At 36.7% G+C, this 25790-nt stretch overlaps 1 protein-coding gene across 1 annotated transcript in view; it reads right to left on the reverse strand.

Annotated features, from left to right (window-relative positions):
- The window catches only part of CNGB3 (cyclic nucleotide gated channel subunit beta 3), a 109852-nt gene that overhangs the window by 71751 nt on the left and 12311 nt on the right, over nucleotides 1–25790 (reverse strand). Inside the window, exon 3 of the mRNA XM_010952037.3 lies at nucleotides 22678–22804. Coding sequence (XP_010950339.2) covers nucleotides 22678–22804 — 127 coding nt within the window. The remainder of the gene's footprint in view (nucleotides 1–22677; nucleotides 22805–25790) is intronic.

The raw sequence follows: 25790 nt of genomic DNA on the forward strand, positions 1-25790 counted from the left end.
GGAAATTTATCTCTAGGGAACTTCTGTGATTAAGTATTTTCAGCTAGATGTATGTAAAAGGCAGCTATAGTAAAAATTCTGGAAATTGTTCTTAGTGTAGGATTTGTCTCTTTAATGTTATTTTCTTCTTAGTCTCCCAGTGACAGTGATCAAGATTAAATTGTTTAAATTCTCACTCTTTTTCTATCCTCACCTCCAACAGCTTCTGGTGATGGTATGAATCAAAACCAGAACAGTCCAAAGTGGATGAACTGGTAGATTAAAGGGAAAGAATATTTTTGGATATTTCCAATTCTGGATAATTATCATTTTTGAAATAATTTAAAATATAAAAAATATTACAAATATTGAATCCTAACTCTACTAAAATCCCTGTCTCGTTAGCCTGGAAAGAATGCTTTTTTTTTTTTTTAATACTTTGATAATTGATGAGAATTAATCATTTTTATATTTTAGTAGCTATGAGCTCATAATTTTTCAAATCAAATTTTATGCAGATAGTATATATCCCTTAGACTTTCCTTGGCTATAGAAAAATCTCTCTGGCAAGCAGAAGGAAACAAAGTACAAACTGGAACTTCAAAATTTCAAGTCTGAGATGGCAAAATATGTCAACAAGAGTAATGTTACCAAATTCATGGGATTTCATTTCTTCGTGTTGAAGTATTTCCTGAAATGTGGGCCTCTAACTCTACAATAATCCATAATTTTTGTGGATTAGGGTGCATAAGGCAAGGTTCGAAGGATCTCTCAGCAGACCTCTAATCTGATGCTTCTCAAGACAGAATCCTTTCTACGGTCCATCTGGATATACAGATAATTTCCCACTCTCTCAAGATGTGTCTGCTGTGGACTTCATGAAATAATTTAAAAGATTAGCAGAACAGGAAGATCATGGTGTAGTGGGCTGTTATCTAAAACGGCTCTCTTACCGGACAATCCCTATCATGCCATTCATGACACATTAAAAAAATTATTCAATAGAGAATCACCTGGAAATGGTTACTTCCCTTGTGGTATTTTTGCAGTCTTTTGTTACGCATTTTACTGTTTAAGACATTAAAATTAATTTTTTAATGATTGAAACAAATTATTATTGAGGACTTGGAAGATACAGGAAGGGGAAGAAAAACAATATGAGTTTCAGGTCTGCTCTTCAAAGAAAATCACTATTAACATTCTGGTGTTTATTCTGTATCTAGAATTGAAAACGTATATATGAGATTAGATGACTTGTACGACTCTGTGTTCTGTTTTTTTGTTGTTAATAGTTTTTTAGAATTAGAATTTCCTTGTAAACATTTTAATGGCTACATAATAACCACATTTAATGCGGTTAATACTATAAAATGCTTTCTAATCGTTTTTCGTATCACGGCACATCTAGAGAATGGCAGTTTTTAAGACACTCTGAGGTGAACAGATGCAGGTGCTTGAGGTCTGAGGCAACTGTCCTGGGGCTCTGGCTGCAGGGACAGACCCTGTTACTGCCTTTGAGGGCTGAGAGGATAAGTGATTGTGTAACCGCTTCACCAGGGGGGCGGTTCTCAAGGCTGGTCTGTGCTGTTCTATCACTGGGCATTTTATGATGCGTATACATTTGTAATATTATACATAATGTTGTAATATCATCTTTGATCACAAAGCTTTTTGCACATTTATGGATCTTTCCTTAGAATAAATTCTCCAAAATAGTAGCACTGACTATTTGTGAGTATGGATATTTCTGCTGCATGTCAATTGTTTTTCTAAAGGTATATAGTGAACATTTGAGAATGTCTATTTTACTTTCCCTCCTCCAGCACTGGCTATTCTTTTGAAAACATTTCTGCTAATTTGGTAGCCTGAAAAATGGCTTGTCGGTTTTGAGTCCTCTCTAGGTGAACGCTTTCACATTTACTTGTGCATCATTTTTTTTTTAACTTGTTAATTTCCAGTTTTGACGTCAGATTCTTTTTCCCATCTCTCTGTACGAGATTTTCATACATTACATAAGTATAAACATTTTCTCTGCTTATTGTGTCCCTGCTCATTTAAAATAGGGAAGTTTTTACTTTGATATAGTTGGATCATCCACATTTTACTTTGCCATTTCTTCCAGCTTAGAAAGTTCTCCCTGTGTTTGATAAAAGTTCTCCCTGTATTTGATAAAAGTTCACTTTAATTTTCTTATCATGTTTGAAAATTGGTTTTGGCTCACATTCCAGGCATCTGTAATCTATTTGGCTCCTTGATCTGATGTGAGGATCTAAATACACCTTCCTTTCTTCAAAATAGCTCACCACCTAACACGATGTTTTGAAATCTTTCATGCTCTTGTGATTTATGATGTCATCCCCACCGTCCATTAATGTATTATTCTTTTTCTAATCACAGATTTCTTTTTCAAAAAAGGCTAATTAATCCTCCCTAAACATACAAATATTTATAAATAACATAATTCCTAATTCATAGCTTTATTACGGGATCCCTTTCCTTCCAATTACAGGCGTGGTCAGAATGAAACATAGTGTTTATGCATTGCGTTGGTAAAGAGAGATGGGGGTGGGGAGGAGGAGGAGGAGAAAACGAGAGCTTTTTGATCATTTATTCTTCCGTAGCAGGAGCTGGCCGAGTGCACTCAGTTTAATTTCTTTTCTAATCATTTCCTCCTACCCCTTAGTCATTGTTTCCCTTTGATCTTGTTTTTCGTCTCTGCAATTATTCCGGTTTTGCACGTTGCTGCATCGCACTCAACGGACGGACGGGCACTAGAGGGCAGTGGGCGCGCACGGTCAGGGGTGCAGACCTGGACGCTGCTCAAAGGCAGTTCTGAGCAAAGTTCAAGCTTTGTTGTGACTGACTGCTGCTGTGGCCCTTTTTCCTAACTTAATCCATACTTTGGTTCGGCAGCCCCCAGCCCAGGAGGAGCCAGTGCTGGGCAGACTCCTGCAGGCTGCCAGGAAGCTTGTACAACCAAGGAAAACCTTTTTTTTTTTTTGGTCTTACACTATGAACTTACTTATTCACTCATTTATTCATTTGTATTTTTCACCAGAGTGAGTAACTCGGGTGTTATATCTGCGTGTTGTGATGAAGAGTGGCTTTTGCTTTCAGTTTGTGCTATTTTTCAGATTTCCTACAGTGGACATGTGTAAAAAATACACTATGAGAAAGAATAAATACTATGAAAATGAATACTTATTGTTCCTAGCAGTCAAAACTCACTGCAAGTGATTAAAGGACCGTGCGTATGCCAGAGAGAGAGGGGGAAGAAAATCCATCAAGCTGTGTTTTCCTATATTGTCAACCAGGGATGCTGCAAACATGGCTGTCGGCAATGACAAAGCCAAAGGAATAGGTTCGCAGAGAAGAAAAGGAGAACATAAATCACTGGAAACTAGGCTTATTTGAAGCTGCCTGGGTGGGAGGTCCTGCCTCATCCCCCCAAACAGAAAGCCTTGTGGCCTTTGCCACCTCCTTGCAGGCCCTTTCTGCCCAGACTTTGGAACCACCTCGGGGACCTGGAGGCCCCTCTCCCGTGGGTTGATCTCTAGCTGATTTCACCCACACTGGGGGGAGCTGAACGGGGAGCTCTGTGTTAGGGGTGTCAGCAGCGACGTGTTCCGACGTAGAACTTGGAATAGAGCTTCTCACAGATTCGTTCTGCGGTTCTTTCCAAGCGGCACTGGTCTGAAGTAAATTATAATCTAATTTGAATTCTGTAGGTCTGCCTTGGCATCTAAGTGCTACTTTTAACATTGTTACAATGGAACAAAGTGCATTAGGAGTTTCAAACAACCAATGACTTCTATTTTTTTTAAATGTAGAGGATCATCTGTACAAGCAAATGACAGGGGGTAACAGGTCTCCTTCATTCTGGGGTCACTAGCAAGCCAGGAACTAGAAATGTGGTCTTAGCAGCTAAATTTAAGGACAGATTAGAGTTCAAATTAGATTTGGAATTAATTTACACATGCCCAAGCATTTAAAGCTGTCCACAGACTGTAAACCCCTCCCCAAACTTCTCAAAAAGCATCTTGGAAGAAGCAAGTTGCCTAGGAATTCTAATTAATTCTGCTGAAGTTGTTTGCCAATATTTCACTTTGAGCAGAATTCTCATATGTATTTCTGTCAGTGAGTAGGCAGCTTTTTTTTCAGGGCCAATTAAAATTCAGGTCTTGGAAAGTTTTCATTGTCATTGCTTTAAGTTTTCTTGACTATACTTACCTGCCAAAATTAGACTACGGTTCAGTAAACTATTTGAATTCTCCAGAATGGATAAACTTCAGAGGTAAATAAAAATAAAAGGTGGCCCTTTCAAAGTTGTCCATCCCTGGACTTGGGCATATGTTATGTTAATGGCAAAAGGTTGCAGACTTTAACATGAGAGGTTATCTGGGTGGGCCCAGTCTGATCATGTAAGCCTCTGAAAACAGAAGACCTTTCCTGGTTACAAACAGAAAATATTATCAAATCCAAATACTGAGGACTGTTTGGGTACCAGGGACATACCTGACATGAGTGTATAAGGATTCAGAGCTTTGGGGATGGAGCCACGGATGGCTTACATATGGTGCCGGAGGCTTTGGCCTCCGGTGGGCAGTGAGATGTTCAATTGCTGGGCCTCCTACATGTGTATTTGCCCCAATGCATGGAGTTGATCCCGTGGTGTAGACACAGTGAGATATGGAGTAGAAAAAAGGATGATGTAGAACCAGCTGCATATTTGAAGCATCCAAGACAGAAACTTGTTATTACACCCGGCTGAGTCTTCACCACATCATTGATGAGCAAGAATTGTTAATTTCAGAACTTTCTTTATTGAGGCCCTGTGTTAAGAGTGAGCTAAATATGCGAATTTCATTGTTTGTATAAATTGCCTGTTAATCAGACCACAGTTCCTTCCATACTGTGGTTTATATTCCTCAGTGAATCTTTTCAAAATTGTCTTAATAAAGTAAGGAGTGAAGTACTTTTTCAGTTCCTATTAAAACCAAATATCTGATCTAAGAGGAATAGATTGATAATTGAGTAAAAATTGCTGTGCTTAAGGGGGGCAAGTAGGCAAGCAGGCCCTCTTCCCCACAGATTAATGTCTGAACGAGGTCTATTTAAGTCTACGTGAACCATATGTTACATTTCCAGTTCCTTTCAAAACACATGTTGGTACGATTTAAGCAAAACATTCATTACTTTAAAAAAAATCCTCTGATTCTAATTTTAAAAGCATCTGAGTAAATGCATTGCTCATTAGTGCGAGAAAAACACTGCACTGAGCTCCAAGTGGGTAAAAGTGCAGCAGCCTTGAGAGCTCTTTCGTGCGGCCGCCATTTCTATCTTAATCCTGGGGGAAGGAGACCCTTTTCTCCAATTAGCTTTGCCTTGAATAGAAGGCTCACTGTGTCCCATAGCCTAGTGCTTTTGTTACACGGGCAGATGCCTACTGAAGCCCAGACTTTAACCATCATTCTCTTTTCATTTAAGTCTTAAATCATGTCCTAGATTCTGGAGGTGAACAACCTACGGCAATCACCACCTGATTACCGTGCTGTCTCCAAATCTGGTTGTCATGTGAGTCATTCGAATGATTGCAGTAAAAACCAACAATTGTCAACAGGAAATCAAATGCGTAACTTTTACTTCTTGTACTTGTGGAATCAGTTAAAAGCATGAGGGTCCAATTTTGTTTTTGACCTCAACTGGCTTACAAGCATATTAAATTGTGAATTTGCTCTGAGCCGTTGAAAAAGACTTTGGACGGATTTTGTGATTAAAAATATTGTAAAATCAGACATGGAGTTTGATTAAATATATTCATGGAAGGAGATGTGCAGTTACTTAAGAGAAATTAATTTGACAATATTTTAAATTTAAGAATTTTAAGAATGAAGTAAATATTTATGGGAAAAAACATTATCTTCCTGCCACAATTATATAATTGGGGGGAATCTCATTCAGTCATTCATTCATTCAGCATTTATTTATTGTAGGTTTACTATATGCGAGGGACTCTTCTTGGCATTGGGACTATAGAAGTTCTTCTCTGAAGTATCTTATCTTCTGTTGGGGCGAGATGGACAATATAGACGTTTAAAAAATACAGAATATATGAGGTGATGATAAATGCTACAAAGAAAAACAAGTCAGAATAAGGGAGCTGAGAAGTCAAAGGACTGTGATTGTCTACGCGATGGTCTGGGAACGTCCCTCCAGTAAGGTGACCTTTGAGCAGAAGTGAGGGAGGAGGTCATGAGAGATCTGAGGGAAGACTGTTCCAGCGTGCGTGGGTCAGGGTGAGGGTGTGAGTGGTGGGAGCTAAGGTTTGAGGAGCAGTGGAGAGGTTGGGGGAGGGGGATAATGTAAGGCCCTGTAGGCCATTGTGAGAACTTCAACTTTCACTCAAAATGAAATGGGAAGCCACTGGAGAGTCTGGAGGAGAAAGAGATGATTTGCCTTTCAACATGGTCACCCAGGCTGTTTTGTTGAACACAGATCATAGGGGTGCAAACAGTGGACAGGAGGACATTGCAATAGCTGTGTGAGAGATGATGGACTAGGGTTGTGGCAGTGAAGATGTTGAGATGTAGTAAATTCTGAGTATATCCCAAAGGAATAGCCAACAGAATTTGCTATTGGATTGGCTATGTGAACCTAGAAAGAACTAGGTGAATTTTTGGCTTGAGAAAATAGAATGAAGTGCCTTGTACTGACATAAGAAAGACTGGAAGGAATAGATTTGGAAGAGGTGAGGGAAATTAAGAGTTGGTTTTGGATGTGTACATTTTGGCATGTCTAATAAGCACCCAGTGGAGATACTAAGTAAGCAATTGGTATTTGAAACTGAGGTTCTGGGGAGAGAACTGGACTGGAGATATAAATTTGGGAGTCATCAGGGTGTCAGTGTTGCTTAAAGCCATAGGACCAGGTAAAATCACATACTAAGGGGATGTAGGAAGGGCAGATGAGGGGTCCGAAGATTGTGCTTGGGACCTTCCAAGATTAGGGGCTGGGGAGATGAGGAGGAGACATCAATGAACAGTGAGGGGGGTGGTCTGAGAGAGAGGTATCTGGGAAACCAAATGAGGGTTGTGTTTCAAGGAGAGAGTGAGCAATCAACCCTGGATTGCTGCTGAGGGGTTGGAAAAAGCAGAACTGTGGCTTGACCATTGGCTTCAGCAGTGTATTGGGCATTGCTGATTTTGGTAAAAGTGGATAAAACCAATAAAAACTTTCAAAAATGTAGACATAAACTGGTGGAATGAAGGAATAAAATCCTGGTTGAAACAGAATCCAGAGGACATGGGAGAAGGGGAAGTGGAAAAAGTGAATACAGATAATTGGTTTGAGGAGACGTGCTGTAGAGAGGAGCAAATAGGATGATGGCTGACGCTCCCGTGAAACTAAGGGAGGCATTTTGTTGCCATTGTTTAAATGTGAGAAATACTACAACATGTTTAACGCTTATAGAAGTGATCCAACAGAGAGAGAAAAAATTACATGTAGCAGGAGAAAGGGAACACTGCCAGTGTGACATCCTGAGTAGGTGAGGGGGATGAGCTCTTGAGTGGAGTCAGCCTCAAAACACCGTGTGTTCGGCTCATCCACTGTGACAGGAGCAAAGGCTGATGAAGGGTACAGATCCAATGAAGATGTCCAATGAAGACATTCAAAAGTCCATAAATCATAAATGCTGGAGAGGGTGTGGGGAAAAGGGAACCCTCTTGCACTGCTGGGAATGTAAATTGGTGCACCCATAATGGAAAACATTATGAAGGTTCCTTAAAAAACTAAAAATAGAATTACCATATGATCCAGCAATCCCATTCCTGGGCATCTGTCTGGACAAAAATATAATTCAGAAAACACATGCACCCCAATGTTCACAGCAGCACTATTTACAATAGCTAAGACATGGGAACAACCTAAATGTCCATCAGCAGATGACTGGATAAAGATGTTAGGGTATATATGTACAGTGGAATACCACTCAGACATAGAAAAGAATGAAATAATGCCATTTGCAGCAACATGGCTTGACCTAAAGATTATCATACTAAGCGAAGAAAGTCAGACAAAGAAAGACAAATGTTATATGGTATCACTTATATGTGGAATCTATGAGACAAATGAACTTATTTACAAAACAGAAATAGACTAACAGACTTAGAAAACAGACTTAGAAAACAAACTTACAGTTACCAAAGGGGAAGGAGGGTGGAGTGTGGAGGAGGGATAAATTAGGAGTTTGGGATTTGCAGATACAAACAACTATATATAAAATAGATAAGCAATAAGGTCCTACTATATAGCATAGGAAAACTATACTTAATATCTTATAATAACCTATAATGAAAATGAAATGTATATCTAACCATGTATGTATGACTGAATCACTTTGCTATAGACCAGCAACTAACACAACGTTGCAAATCAATTACAGTTCAATTAAAAAAAAGGGCAGGGCGTATGTATTTTTTAAAATTAATTCTTATTTTGTGGTTGGCTTTATTTCTTTGATAGTCATGTAAGTTTAAACAGCTAAAGCTCTCAGGGTTCTTAGAAACAACGAATAGTATGTATATGTAAATTAAAAAATACATGTGTAGTAAAAAAAAAAAAGATCAAGCCGTGGAAGATGCGGAAGAAACTTAAAACACATATTACTAAGTGAAAGAAGGCAGTCTGAAAAGGCTACAAACTGTACAATTCCAACCAAATGAGAAAAGGTACAGCTACAGAAATAATAAAAAGATCGTGGTTTCCAGGGGTTTGGGGAAAGGGAGGGAGGGAGGGAGGAATGAACAGATGGAGCACAAGGGATTTTTAGGGCAATGAAGTTATTCTGTGTGATACTATAGTGGTGGCTACTTGTCATTATGCATTTGTCAAAGCCCATAGAATGTACAGCATCAAGAGTGAACCCTCATGTAAACTATGGACTTTGGTTGATAATAATGCATCCATGTTGGTTCAACGATTGTACCAAATACACCACACTGATGAGGGATGCTGTGGGTAGGGGAGTATATACGTGTGGGTGGGGAGGGCTATGTGCGAACTCTGTATTTTCTGCTCAATTCTGCTGTGAACCTGCAACTGCTCTAAAAAAAGAGTCTATTAATTAAAAAAAAAAAGGCACAGATCAGACACATGTTACACTTGGTGGTGGAAGCTTGTGGAACTTCTGATCCATGCTGCTTTGTCAACTTGTCCCCTTGCTGCTTTTTCCTACAGAGCAGACTTGTTTCTCTATTGTCTGTCAGTGTCTTACCATGACCAGGGCTTGGCTGGGCTCAAACTGGCCTGTTTCTGTGAGTTGGATGCCCAAATGAGGACTCTGGTGGACGGTCGCATGTGAACAGTTAGACTGAAATGAATCATTAGGCTCAGCAGGTGGCCAACGGCTGGCACCTTCACTAGTTGTGAGACTATTTCTCGTCTCAGCAGAATTAGGGCGAACATTTATTGGTATAGGGTCATTGGACATTCAAGCTCTCAGTTTCACGTTTTACATTATATAACGAACTGACCTGATACTATGGGATGCCAGAAGAGGGCAACAATAAATTAAGATGTTCCATTTCATGTTAAGGAAAAACTATCAAGACATTTCATGTCTCGCAAAAACAGCCGTAATTGAAAACTTCGTATACTTAAAATGAGAACAATATTTAAGCCTTAAACTATACCTATTCATAAAATATTTATCAGAAACTTAAAAAATACAAATACATTTCACTTTGTGAGTCACCTTCTGGGAATCTACCTGGAGTAGAATAAAGCACATAATATCTTATTCACAAAGCAATTATCTTCAACAGCATTTAGCAAGTGCCAGACACTGTGCTCAACATTTGAGATTGAATTGTCAACCCCTCTGGCAATTGCCTCAAGTTAGCAAATGAGTAATTCTCCCCACACCTTTGCTGACTTGCTGGAACATTCAAGTCTCTTCCTTCCTCAAAAAGGGAGGAGAGTGTGTGAGGGTGTCTGATAAGCTTCCATTGCCCATCCTGAGCCCCACAGGCCAGCTTCTTTCTAGGATGCTTATGGGGCTGTTTCCCTCAATTCATCTGCATGGCTTTTTTGCTGCTTCTTGAAAATCCATGCGCTGCAAATCACTGTACCAGTTTTGCTGTTCCCCATGGCTGAGACCATCTCTCCCTAGGTGAGAATCTCTTTCTTTCCTTTCCCGATTCATTCAGCTCTTCTGTCTGCTACTGTCACCAGGTAGGGTGGTCCCCACCTCCCCACCCCATCTCTACTCTTTTGTCTCATCTTGCTCTTGTCTCCTGCTAATGCCAGTCCTTGGCATACCCATCACTTTCCTCTTCCTAAGGAGATAAATATTTTAAAAAACACAATGAGTCATCTAGCTATTCTCTCACAATAGGGAGCTTCCATTTTACCTGTCTGAACCAGCTCTTCCAGCTTCCATCAGCCAGTGAACTTTCAAATAGAATCGACCAAACCTCTCTTCTAGGCTCTTGGTGCTGAGGCATAATTGTGCTATCATAACTGCATTAAAGAGTTTGCCTATAAAAACATGCTGTTGACGTGGAAGTCCGCTTGTTAAATAATGTCAGACAAAAGATAGCTGAAATATCTTAAAGTACAATATAAACCCAAATCCTAAAAATAACAAAAATAGTACTGAAAGGAAGTGCACAAAGTTATTCATTAAAATCCACACAGTACTCTTACAGTGTGGACTCTGTCCTCTGTGGGCTTTACATTGGGAACAGCATTCATGAATGCTTTTCCTGTAGATCGCATCTCTAACTTTATTATGGAATTATATTTTTTATCAGTGAACTTGTTTAGAGCTAGCCTACTCTTTTAAGGCAGAGGTGGTAAACTACCACTGTGTATGATAACCCAGGGCAGTGTTTTGTTAGGCCTATAGTTTAAAAGAATTTCCATTTGTTTTGGTAGTATTCGCCTTGGGGTTTTCTTGAAAAATCCAAGGATGCTGGCATCATGGGACTCCCTTTTCCAGATGGCGGCTCTCCGCCGGACTTGCTCCTTGTGGAACGGGAGAACCTGGAGGTGAGCTCAAGTTCACCTCTGCCTCCCCGTCTCTCCTGGAGCTTGCTCTGTGTTTCCACGTCCCACGCGCTTTATTCAGGAGTATTATTTGCCTGCCTCATAGTCATCTGAATTTGTCTGCTTGCGTAATTTTAAAAAACTTTCCATCAATCCGTCAATTATTCTATAGTTCCCTTCACTTTGCTAGGTAAATAAGAAGACCTGTTTTTTCTTTTTTTCCCAGATGTCATAATTTAGCTGCCATAAAATCATACAAAAATTGTCTAATTTCCTTCCTTCTGTGCCAAAAAAGAAAGTAGATGCACGTTCTGTCTGCTCTGGTTTTCTATGGCAACAGGTGACTGACTGGTCATCTCTCTACGATAAACAGTGAAGTGATTTAACTAGGATCCCAAACTCTTTCTGTAGGCTTTTTTCTCTCTCAGGGCAATGACGCATATTTATAGAGTTTTTGTCTTTTGTCTGCTGACTCGTGTCTAACCAGCTACCAGTAAACCGCTCTAGCTGTGTCTGACACTAGTCTGTTCCATCTTGGTGTGTCACATCTGATTTCCGGCACAATATTCATGACTTTTAAAAGTAGAAAGCATAGCTGGAGGCTTAGCAGGTAAATTGCCAACAAATATACATACACATAATATATGTATGTGAATAATATATATATATATATATATTAAATATCTATGAATATTATATAAGCTTATATTATACGCTTATATATAATCTCATAATTACTTTTTTTTTTTTTTGAACTTTAGATTGCACTGTATTGCATGTCAGGATCATTGTTTCACTCCTGGGATTACATGACATGTTGATTTTGTTCTATGCTACTAATTAAGTACATGGTGCTTCTGGTATTGAATTTTGAAAAGAAGAATCTATTTCTGTCCTGTATTTATGCTTTTTTTGTTTGTTTGTTTGTTTGTTTTTGTTTTTTAGATCCCACATATGAGCGATCTCATATGGTATTTTTCTTTCTCTTTCTGGCTTACTTCACTTAGAATGACATTCTCCAGGAGCATCCATGTTGCTGCAAATGGCATTATGTTGTCAGTTTTTATGGCTGAATAGTATTCCATTGTATAAATATACCACCTCTTCTTTATCCAGTCACCTGTTGATGGACATTTAGGCTGTTTCCATGTCTTGGCTATTGTAAATAGTGCTGCTATGAACATTGGGGAGCAGGTGTCATCCTGAAGTAGGGTTCCTTCTGGATATAAGCCCAGGAGTGGGATTCCTGGGTCACATGTTAAGTCTATTCCTAGTCTTTTGAGGAATCTCCACACTGTTTTCCATAGTGGCTGCACCAAACTGCATTCCCACCAGCAGTGTAGGAGGGTTCCCCTTTCTCCACAGCCTCTCCAGCATTTGTCATTTGTGGATTTTTGTATGACGGCCATTCTGACTGGTGTGAGGTGATACCTCATTGTAGTTTTGATTTGCATTTCTCTGATAATTAGTGATACTGAGCATTTTTTCATGTGCCTTTTGATCATTTGTGTGTCTTCCTTGGAGAATTGCTTGTTTAGGTCTTCTGCCTAAGAAAATGGAATTATAGTAGTAATATATCACAAAACTGTCAGCTTGGTTAGGTTATTAACGACATTGAAGTATCTTTTTTTCCAGAACTTTAAAAATTTTTTTTTTTATTTTTTACTGAAGTGTAGTTGATTTACAATGTTAGTTTCAGGTGTATAGTAAAGTGATTCTGATATATATATATATATATATATATATATATATATATATATATATATATATCTTAATCCCCCAATAAAATGATCAATTCCCAAAGAAAGTAGCAAGGAGAATTTTCATGTCTGGATATTTTGCTGATTTTTTCTTTCTTTCTTTTTTTAAGCCTATATATATATTTTTGTAATGCAAAGTCTTTTTTTTTTTTTAATTAAGCTCTTCTTTTTTGCTTCTGCATTTACATTTTAGGATTAATGTACCTCTCCAGGTTATGGAAGAATTTGCACCTTTTTTCCTAATACTTGTATGCTTTTGCTATTTTAGGTTTAAAATCTCTGATTTATTGGACATTTATCCTCAGCATGAGGGACAGATCCAGTTTTACTTTTTCTTCTATATGGTACCCAATTACCCTAATACTACGTATTTAAATCTACCTTGTTTGTACTGATTTTAGATGCCAACTTTATCATACACTTCCCTTTTATAGGCGGTTAGATCTATTTCCTTATTTTCTATTCTGTTCTATTAGTTTATCTATTGGTTTATCTATTCATGTGCCAATACCACACTTTCTTTCTTAATTACAGAGGTTTTAAATTGGTTTTAATATCTGGTAGGACTATTACCACTTCCATTACTCTTACTGTTTAGGGTTTTCCTCATTATTTTTGCTTGTTTGTTCTTCCAAGAAACTTTATAATCAACTTTCTAGTTAAAAAAAAAAAAGGAAAAGGAAAAAAGAAATCCAAAACAGAAAAACAAAAGCAAATACCTGATGGTATTTTATGATTCTACAGGTTCTGTGTGTAATATTTTCATTGTTATTACTTTCTGAATATTTAATAATTTTTACTAATGATTTATTTGTTGACCTAAGGGTCACTTAAACGTGTGTTTTAAATGTTAGTTATGTGAGTTTTTTTCCAAAATTTTAATTTTTTAAAAATTAACTTTTAACTTTATTGCATAGTGGTTAGAAAATACAATGTGAAATCTTTAAAATTTACTGAGACCTACTTTAGATCTCAACTTGTGAAATGGTCACTTCTGTTGAAATGGTTCTTCATTCGGGATGACCTTAGAATTACTTTAAGAGATTTTCAGACACACTAATGCCTAGAACCCACCCTAGACCAATAAAACCAGTTATCACTGGGGGTAGAACTCAAATATTTATATTTTTAAGGTGCTCCTGGGAGATTTTACAGTGTAAAATCTCTTTACAGCCTGGACATAGTGTACTGTGAATTTCTGTAATGTTCTATGTAAGCTTGAAATAACTGCATTCTTCAGTTACAGGATATGAGGGTTCTCTAAATGCCCTTTAGATTTAATTTGTGTTGTTCAAATATATACTACTTTAATTCAAAAAGACACATGCACCCCAATGTTCATAGCAGCACTATTTACAAGAGCCAAGACATGGAAACAACCTAAATGTCCATCGACAGATGATTGGAAAAAGAAGCTGTGGTATATTTATATGATGGACTACTCAGCCATAAAAAATAATAAAATAATGCCATTATCAGCAACATGGATGAATCTGGAGATTAAGTGAATTAAGCCAGAAAGAGAAAGAAAAAATACCATATTATATCACTCATACATGGAATTAAAAAAAAAAGATGAATTTATTTACAAAACAGAAATAGACTCACAGATGTAGGAAAACAAACTTATGTTTACCAGGTGGGGAAGAGGGTGGGAAGAGATAAATTGGGAGTTCGAGATATGCAGATACTAACTACTATATATAAAATAGATAAACCAGTTTATACTGTATAGAACAGAGATCCATATTCAATAACTTGTAGTAATTTATGGTGAAAAAGACTATGAAAACAAATATATGTGTGTTCCTATATGACTGAAGCATGGTGCTGTACACCAGAAATTGACACAACATTGTAAACTGATTATACTTCAAAAATAAATATATAAAAACAAAAAATGAAAATAATATATACTGTCTCCTTAATGAATTTTAAAATATTTAATCTATTAATAAACAAAAAGAAGAATTTTTAAACTACCCATTCTGGGAGCATGGAATTATCAACTTTAATTTGTAATGGACAGAAATGCTTGTGAGTTTCTCTCTCACCTATCATCTTATAGTATTAAAATCAAATAAGCTTAGTCTATGGAGGTTAAATGCTGTTTTAATTAATTTAGTGTTTTTCAAATATATTTTAATGTGCCTGTCTAATTAAGAAGTTATAAAAATAAGCAAATTCTTATTATTTTTGTATAATATCACTCTGCTGTAGAGGGGAATAGTTTAGTTCCATCTCATTTTTTACCCTCAGTTTAGACATCATTGTATTGTTTCATGGGGTCAATGTATATTTCTATTGATTCACATGCTTGCCATCTCTTCACTTACTTCTTAAACCCAATCAGTAGCATTTCTGTTCCTTTTTATACTCTCCCACGTTATTGCAGTGGTGAAGGCCTGGGAGACTTACTTTTAAGACTCCTTTGCCAGGAAGGCTCTGATTTAGATTCCACCAGTGAGAGACGTTTGTAGGAGATTTGGACGTTGAAAGGAAACACAATTCATTTCTCATCTGGAAGAAGAGCAGAACATACTTCCTCAGATGCAGCAGATCTTCTTCTTTTTTTTTTTTTTTTCTTTTTTCTTTTTAAAAATTGAAGTATAGTTGGTTTACAATGTTGTGTTCATTTCTGGGGTACAGACAGTGATTCAGTTATACATATATATATATATTCCTTTTCATATTCTTTTCATCATAGGCTATTACAGGATATTGAATATAGTTCCCTGTGCTGTACAGAAGGACGTGTTGTTTATCTGTTTTATGTGTAGCTGTTAGTATCAAAAGCGGCAGATCTTCCAGAACCTTCTTCTTACTCTCTATTCTACTCCCAGTGTCCAGCTTCGGAGTTAAGGGGCAGCTGTGGATTTGGCAGCTACTTTCTGCACTTTCCTAATTCCTGGGTTTCAGTCTCCACCCTTGAAGTTTGCTTACCTACCTCTTACAACAATTTTTAAACTACAGAACTCTCTGCATTTAATTACTTCTTCTTGAAATATTTAGAATAAATTCTTTTCTTTCTGACTGATCCCAGGCTACCCTCTTTCCTCCTCAAATAATTTTCTTTTCCTGAAATATACATTAAATTTTTTCTAAGCTCCCTTCATTTTTGCTTGACTGAAAACATCTATATTTTACCCTCTTGTTTTTTTTATTGAGGTATAGTCAGTTTACAATGTTGTGTCAATTTCTGGTGTACAGAACCATGCTTCGGTCATACACGTGTATACGTATATTCACTTTCATATTATTTTTCACTGTGAGCTACTATAAGATATTGAATATATTTCCCTGTGCTATACAGTATAAACTTAGTTTTTTTCTATTTTAATCAGTCTGTATGTTCTTTCTGGCTAATTTAAAAATCTGTTTCTTTTGTCTTTTCTACTTTTAAGTTCCACTGGAATATATTTAGGAGGGTGGGAAGGGATAGATGGGATTTCAAAATTGGAATATATTTAGAATTAATTCATTTTATTTACATTTATTTGGCTTACTGAATTTGAAGATTATTTGTTTCTCTTTGAATAGTGATTCTCAGCCATTTTATTTATTATCATTTTCTGGAGTCCTGATTATATATACATTTTGTACCTTTTTATACTTTCCTTCATGCTTTTGATTTTGATTTCTCTCTCACACTTTCCATCTATTTTCTTAATGGTGGAAGTTTGGATGATTTCTTCAGATCTGTTATCCACTTTACTAATAACTTTTCAATTCTGTCTAATTTGCTGTCCAGCTCACTGACTTTCTATTTTAGAGATTCAATTTTTCATTTCTAGACACTCTTCTCAATTTGCAAAAATGTCTTGTCAATCCTGACAAATTCTTGTTCTTTGTTTCTTGCCTAATTTTCAATCTTCTCTTTCATTTCTTTTAATGTATATAACATGCTGATTTTATACACTGTTTTGATGATTTTATCATCTGTAGGTTTTAAGAGTCTGATTTTCAGTTTGTTGTTTCTGTTGCCTTGTTCACAGTGATTTATTTCCTCATGGGTTTAATAATTTTTGACTGTGAGTTCATGTTAATTGGAACTTTCTCTCTAGGGATACTTTGAAATCTGGTTTTAAAGTTCGCTTTCTTCCAGATTGTGTTGGGTTTTGGCAGATGTCTCGGTTCTGAAACTTAATTGTTTCAAATATTTTTCTTAGCCTTATTTTTTTTCAGGATGTCGATGTCATAAGAATTCTAGCTCCAGACGTATTTGAATACTGGCTCATGGCTAAGAATGTTTTTTCCATCCCTTCCTTTTCCCTAGCCTTCCAAGTTTCCTCCCCCCACTGCCACCTCCCCAATTTTAAATTTCTTTCCTTTTTTTCCACTCAGATCCAGGACGCAGACAACTATTACACAAACTGTTTCCCTCTGAGGTAGAAGTTACCTCCCAATGAGTTATCCTTTGGAATCCTAGTTTTATGAAAGAGTCTCTTACCTGTTCTTACATTCAGCTTAACCCCAGGTTTTGTTTCACTAGTGACACATTTCAACTCAGATCTAGGCTGTACAATTTGGACAAAATCCTCAGGGCAAATACCAATTCTTGAAACTTTCTACCAGTAGAATTTATTTTTCACCAGCTCAGGCATGCATTCAAATGTACGTTTTATATTTTACCTAGTTTTTTTTTTTTTTTAATTAAAGTATAGTCAGTTACAATATGTTAGTGTACAGTATAATGTCCCAGTCATAAATATACATACATACATATATTCACTTTCATATTCTTTTTCATTAAAGATTATTATAAGATATTGAATATAGTTCACTGTGCTATATAGAAAAATTTGTTTTTTATCTATTTTTATATCTAGTAGTTAATAATACCTAGTATTTAAATTACATTCTCTCCAAAGAATTTTCTACAAGTGTTTAGTCTGCCACATTGCTAGAAATAAATATGTTACAAGTCATTATTAAAGAGGAATTGCCGATCTGTTTAAAAGTGTTTGCAATGCCTAATTATAAATATTGCTTACCACAGAGGAAAACTTTAATTTGGGGCTAAAAGTAACAGTGCATCATTTTTAACATGCATCCCACAAACTGACAAATGTATAGCTGACTTTATTTTTTTTACCAGCTTACGTATTATTGAAGTATAAATTGTATTTTATTTTTGTAAACTTGATAGCTGACATTCCTTTTGTATTTCAACTATAAAATTGCATGTGGATTTTTGAATATCTTGACTGCAGTGATTCTTGCCTTTCGAGCTACAAGACAATAAACGCCAGTGTTTATGAGTGCTGATAAGATTCTGAAATCTCTCCGGCTCTCATTGTTCCTGCTGTGAAATGATTGCCTATTTTAAAACCACCCAAATAGAGACTGATTGTTATTATGAACAAAGAAGACTATTGAGAGAAATAACCTTCCTGCGCCGTATTATTGGTAGCAATGGTGATGAAAAGCCACATGCTACACTGTAACAGTCAGTCTTGCCGTGCTCCCCAGTTATGGGCATGGAACGTTTCACTCAGTTTGCTTGTTCATCATTTAACCACTTAACCTATCAGGCATTCAACTCTGATTCCTTTTCAGACGTAGCTATTTGACATTTCCAGGCAAAACACATCTTCTTTTGCTTGCTATTCATTAGTGTCCATCAAAATACACTTTTTTATATTAAAAAATGAGAATGGGCTGAGATGGAATGGCAGAAAAGGGTTGTTTTTCTCGGTAATGGACAAATGGCATCAGATGGGACCTTCCAGGGGTGAGCCACGTGTCTTTCAGGAGCTCAGTGATTCATCTGACAAGATAATGAATTGCTTGCTTTTCTCTGGGAAGATTTGCAAAGGATATTTTCCTCCTGGATAAACAATTTAGAAAACATTCTGAAAGGACATAAGAAGAATAAATAAAGCTAGTTTAACACAAATGGATTCCAGTCAGAAATGGGGACATGTAATACTTGTAATACATGTGAATAAATACTTTGAAAAAAAAATTTCTTCCTGGGCTGACATGAATTTGAGGTAAGTATTATTACCGTGGCTAGAAAATTAGTTTTAGGTTCTATTTAGAATCATTGAAAGATTAAGAAAAATCACAGAAGTGATTTTTATTTTATGAAATTCACATCTTTATAATAGTAGTGTACACTTTACTCACCTCTTCTTTTTGTGTTTATATAAAAAACTAAATAGACATATGTGAATTTGGCTTATGCATATGTTCATACCATTTTATCCTTACAAAACAATATTTGAGACAATGGAATAGTTTATAAACAGGATACCCAACTTTGCAAATAGTTGACATTAGGATTTATATTCTGGGGCAAGACAAAGGAAAAGGTCATTATTATGTATGCCCAAGGGCACAGAGGTTCTATGTTAAGGAGTTTTTGGGTGAGTCTGGGTTGAGTAATATTTTACGCAGTTCAGGATGCTATAACAAATACTATGGACTGGTGGCATACAGAAAACCCAGAAATTAATTTTTCTTAGTCCTGGAGTTTGGGAGTCTGAGATCACTGTGCTGGGTTATCTGGGTTCTGGTGAGAGCCCTCTTCTGGTTTGCAGGGTTCTTGTATTCTCACGTGGTGGAGAAGAGGGCAAGAAAGCTCCCTAGGGTCCCTTCTGTAAGGACACCCACTCCATTCATAAGGGGTCCACCTAATGACTTAATCACTTCCCTAAGGCCCCATCTCCTAACACTATGATGTGAGGGCTTAGGGCTTCAACATATGGATTTTAAGGGAACATAAATTCAGTCCATTGTAGATAAGATGAGAGGACTGTGTGAAATAGTGAGAGAAGACTGCATTTTAGCATCAGGAAATCCAGGGCTTGTCCAGTTTCAGTTAGCTTATTTGAGTAATGGAGATGGTGTGATGGCTGACTCTATGTGCCAGCTTGACGGGGCTGCAGGGTCCCCGCTTACTTGGTTGGAGGTTATTCTGTGTCTGTGAGGGTGTTTTTGGAAAACATCAGCATCAGACTAAGTAAAGCAGATCGTCCTCTCTAATGTCAGTGGCCCTCATCTAATCATTTGAAGGCCTGAATAGAACAAAGAAGCTGACCCTCCAAGAGGGAATTCCTGCCGCCTGACTGGGCTGGGGCATCATCTCGTCCTGCCTTCAGATCAAACTGAAACCTTGGCTCTTCTTGAGTCTTGAGCTTGCCAGCTTTTGAACTGGAATTAAACCATCAGTCCTCCTGGTTCTAAGACTGTCCGACTCAGACCAGAACTACACCATTAGCTCTCCTGGGTCTCTAGCTCGCTTCCATAATCACGTGATCAATTCCTTATAATCAATCTCCTTATACATGTATATATAATCTCTTATAATGTATATCTCTCTTATATATATCTCCTTTATTTTATATATATATATATAATCTTGTTTAAAATTGTATATCCTGATGTGATATCTATGTCTCTTTCTATATATACCTGTACCTATATCTAAATCTATATTGATGTGACCTGTTGGTTCTCTTGGTATCCGCCTCCGCCTACCTTCTGCTGAGTATGACAGAAACAAAAGGACAAGTCAATGATATCACACCAGGAGACAGAAAAATCCACAACACATAATCTCCTGAGTACATATGGACCAGCCCAGACACACAATTCCTATTCAACCCAGGATAATGTGAACACACTTAGGATAAAAAAAACAAACAAACACTACTTTCAAATTTTATTTACTAATAATCTTTTTTCAATTCAAAAAATTGAGGGGAGAATCAGTCCCTCACACAGCATCTATGTTTAGTGACTGCAACCAATCAGATCTTCACTGTTTTTCAGGGAGAACAAGCATTTTAAAAGCTGGCCTTGCCCAACGTTAAGGTTGTTGATTTTTAGTAACTGCAAATACCAAAATCATCTTTACTCATTGAGATTATTGTGAAATAACACTTTCAGGAGAAAGACATTTTATCATAGATATTTTCTAGTTATGTATAAAAACTCTGCTATCTAGGATTCTAGATGTGGTACCATTACTGGCTTTGAAATCAAAACAGGAAGTTGGGTAGGTCCTGCATGGAGCATTAGGATTCCTGGTCATATTAGACAAAAGTGACAATGGAACTTCCAGTGACCCTTTTAAGATGCTCCTTCAATGCAGCTGGTTCTCCCTCAACCTTGAAGAATAGCGTGAGCTATTAAGAGCTTTAAACCAGCTTGGGTCTCCTAAGTTTGTCAATTAATTCTCAGGTGACTTTGCTGCCTACATTGCAAAAAGAGCAATCAATTACTACAGAGAATAATCAATTCATGAGTACAAGAGACAGAAATGGGACCGGTGTGACTGGAACAGAGAGATGGTTAAGGTAGGGAAGGAGCTGTGTGCTGGGAGAGGACACGTGAAAACACATGGGAGATGGACAAGGCCATGTCCAGGAGTTCTGTGTTCTGAGATACGACCCGTTTTCTGGGTAACTGGAATGTTTCCTTTCTCCTAGTTCAGAAGAGTAAAGGTACGACCCTGGGGATGGATATGGGTTAAGAGGGATATGTCCCTAAAAAACCTTAGTTATGGCTTCCAATTCAGTCCTTTGACAACCTACCTGTCTCCCTGGTTATTACAAACAATTAAATACACCAAAATAAACGCAAGAAAGAGAGATCAGCTCAGAAGTTTAAACTGATGAATAAAGGCGAGTGTATTGGTGGGAGGGAGGAAAAATCTCCACTCGGGGATCTGAGTCTTTTGCCGTCTAATCTTTGCTGAGCTGAACTATAAGCAAACTAATTAACCTCTTCATGCCTTGGCTGCTTACCCGCGAAGTGAAGATAACGATGATCCACTAACAGGACCGTAAACCATCTGCAAACACCACAATTATAGAAATAATACAAATAATTACTTACCCCTGGTCTTTACTCCAGAGCTTACACATCTTCTCTCTGTCTAAATAATATGTCAGGTTTAGTTTTTGTCAAACTGTGCGTGTGTGTGTGTGGTAGAGTGAGCTTGTGTTTACTTTTGTATACAGTCGAATTTGTGTTCATTGAAAAGCACTCTTTCTGATGCCTATTGTTCAGTCTAATACACCAGGTCCTAGATTTTCATGGTGACACCTATTGGCAGCACACAGTTTAATGCAGTAGAGCTGCTGAGAGAGAAATGGGAAAGGGGGTTTGGGGAGGAGTAGGTCCTTTTGGCTTCTTTATAAATGACAATGCTTCTTGCCTGTAAAAACTCTTTTTGCTTTTATTGTCTTATAAGCCTATTGCAATTACATTAACTAGAGTTAAGCAATTCAAATTGGATCAGCAGGTGAATAATAACATGCCAAGAAGTGGCAAGAAGAAGGGGCTTCTAGTTGGGTTTTATTGTGGATTCACTGATTCACATTGAATTTGCCAACTCCTTTGTGAGATTTCCAGCAATTTTGTAGGAAGTATTTATATAAATGTATTCCTTAAGTAGCATAAAGATTATCCGTTTTTATAATGATTCTTGGTTATCATACCATACTTTCTTTAGCAGGTGAACGGAAGTAATAATCAATATTCTGAAACAATAAAATATTTACAGAATTGTTCTGGTTATTTCTTTGTGAATTCAGAACAGATTCATACATTCTCTTCAAACTTCTTTTTAAAATTCATGCCTGCATAGTAAATATGTAGGCTGTTTTCGAGATGGTATTAATGACACAGACATGTGACTACAATGTTTTTGTTGGTGAGATTTGGCCTATAGCAAACTGATCTGCCCACAGATCCTGGTTATGGTCATGTCTGGTTGGTAAGGGACAAAGAACTGGACAGAAAAGACCTTTCAGTTCTGGCTCAGTTTTCCTGTATTATGTGACTACCGTAGTTCTCCTAACCTTTGCTCAGCTAAAGTGGGGAATAGCTGTCTGAATTTTTCAGTGCAGTACTATGTGTTCTGTTGAATTCTCACCTGACCAGGCCTTCTTTCCCAGGCCCCATGTCCTCCTGCTCTGGCTTTGTTCCAGTTGACTCTGCTGGATTTTGAGAGTCAGGGTTTACAGTCTGATTTCTGAGTGCAGTTTTCTCAGAGGTTTTATCTGTAGAGAGGAAACAAGATATAGATTGAACATATGCCACTCTTGATACAGCTTTATTGGACAATATAAATCACAAGAGATGCTGCTTCTTTTTCCAGAATAGTCTTCTCAGGAACTCCTCCCCTATGATTCTGGATAAACAAAGTGGGACCTTAGGCAGGAGGACACCTTCAAACTGATAAAAAATTATGCTTACATCATATGATCCAGCAATCCCACTCCTGGGCTTATCTGGAGAAAATTCTAACCCAAAAAGATATATGCACCCCAATGTTCATAGCAGCAGTATTTACAATAGCTGAGACATGGGAGCAACCTAAATGTCCATTGACAGGTGACTGGATAAAGAAGATGTGGTATATTTACATATACAGAATGGAATTCTACTCAGCCATAAAAAAGAATGAAATAATGCCATTTGCAGCAACATGGATGGACCTAGAGATAATCATATTAAGTAAAGTTAGTCAGAGAAAGACAAATATCATATGGTATCCTTTTATGTGGAATCTAAAAAAATTATACAAATGAACTTATTTAGAAACCAGAAATAGACTCAGAAACATAGAAAATGAATTATGGTCATCAAAAGGGAAAGGGATGAGGGGAAGGATAAGTTAGGAATTTGAGATTAACATATACACACTACTATCTATAAAACAGATAACCAACAAGGACCTACTATATAGCACAGGGAACTATATTCAATATCTTATAATAACCTATAGTGGAAAAGAACCTGAAAAAGAATATATACCTGTATATGTATATTTATAACTGAATCACAGGACTGTGCACCTGAAACTAACACAACATTGTAAATCAATTATACTCCAATTAAAAGCATGCAATTCAATTCAAGTAAAATTATATTTAAATTTTTGTGTATTATGTAACAAAAAGTTCACATGGTATATTTCTTTTTGATATTAGCAAAGCTGAAATTAATAGGGAGTCATCATTCAAAAGGCATTTTCAGTTCTGCTAAAGTATTCATGATATGTGGCTGAAACTGAGGCGTCAGAAAATGCAGAAAAATAAATTAGGCAGAAATGATGTGATCGGCATTGTTTTAGGATTTTGCATTCTGATTTTTTAAATGAAATCAAATCTTTGCTCTTGGTTTCATCATCTTTAGCTATGACCTCTTTTCTGAAGAAGCAATGCAATCTAATATGTACTAGCTTCATTTTCCGTCCAAAAATAAAATTTCTCCCTTCAAGCCTATAAGTACAATTTCCAATTAATGTACTTTAAATTGCAATTTGCCTAGAGAATAATCAATTTACTGATAAATATTTGGATTTTAGAGAAGATTTTAATGAAAGTAAATTGTTTAATATAAAAAGAAAATATAGAGAGAGCAAAGGAATAGAATAAATACAATTTAATTCATCATCCACAGTTTCTAATTTATTTTTAATTGAATGTACTGTGCTTAGAAAATTGAAACCAAAGCCCAAATCATAATTCTTATTTTATTGTAGTATATTATAATTTTAAAAAACTTAAGCCAAACCAGTATTGAAAATCCAGATTGCAAAAATGATAAATCAGAGAATGATCACTTACTTTACAAAGGTTTTCACTGTACAAATCCTTTAGTATGAAAATTCTTATGATCCATCTAAAATTTTTCAATGAACTAAACTTTTTGGGAGCCTATTTCAAGAGTAAAGGGACTTATAAAGTTGAGTCACTACTTCCAGTTTTAAAAATTTTACGAATAAGAAAGTTTAAACCCCTGGATTTCTCAAGATGATTTTGTTCATTATATATATCTTCATCTACCTTTATTTTGGAATTATAGTAATTTTGGCTGAAAGATAGGAAACACACACTTTCCTTACATCATTTTTTACTAAGAGGCTTTTGATAGAAATAAGAGAGAAGGATCTAATTTCCCTACGTATTTGAGTCCAGTCATATTTTCCCAAAATATTGGCCTTCAGTCATTTTTCAGATTTCTGACATCGTGCCTAAGAAAGTGACAGCCAAGTATTTTTCCTATATCTGCCAATATTGGGGGCGATCACTGTAAAATATTTTAAAACACAATTCTTAAATTCTGGCCGTGGATGCCAGTACATTCATGGATTGGAACTCTTAAAACTGTATGTTGTTTATGTATTTTTACATGGAGAGGATCTAGGGTTAACATGAGCTCCTCATCGGAGTCTGGATCAAAAAAAAAAAAAAAAAAAAAAGGACTATGAACTATTAGGTGGACTTACATTTTCTAGGAACACCTGTCCCCAAAAGAATATTAGGATTGAAATAGAGCATAAAAAATGAGTAAAAGAATTCAGATTAAAAAAACCCCTCCTGAATATAAAACAAGCAGAATCTGTAAATCAGAATTTTCTTTAAGAGGCTTTTCGTGAGTCTTTCTTACAGAGGCTCAGGAATTAAGCTGTTTCATACGACTTTCATCACTCATTCAAGTCACAGCATACATATGACAGTACGGTGTTACCTTTCTGCTAGTACCAACTACAGACCAACTGTTCTGCAATAGTTCTTTTCTTCCATTCTAATAAGGAATTTTTGTTTATCCTGATAACACTTGGATTAAACTAACTCTAAGTAGATTTATCCCATCTCACCAGGTCTCCTCTAGGCATCACCAAGCCCTTTGAAAATGGCGCTGCCTCTATTATGACAAATCTAGGCTATTTAGAAATTAATTATAGCCAAATTTGCTTTGTGGATAAGCATTTTAATTATAAAAGAAATGCTCAATTATAGCTTGTTGATGAAGATGAGAAACCAGTTATTTCCTATTCTTGGATTCAATGCAAAACAACTTAAAAAATACCCACGAAGACTTAAAACAAAAAGATCTCCATCAACTACAGTCAGTGTGGGTGTCTTTTTCTCCATGCAGCGTGTTATTTGCTTGTGGGAACAGATGGTCCGACTGTTTGCATCATCCTCATCATGAAAGAGGAAACTAAAATACATGGCAAATCTTGCTTTGGCATCT

This window comes from Camelus bactrianus, chromosome 29, assembly GCF_048773025.1.
Source record: "Camelus bactrianus isolate YW-2024 breed Bactrian camel chromosome 29, ASM4877302v1, whole genome shotgun sequence".
NCBI classification, from domain to species: Eukaryota; Metazoa; Chordata; class Mammalia; order Artiodactyla; family Camelidae; genus Camelus; species Camelus bactrianus.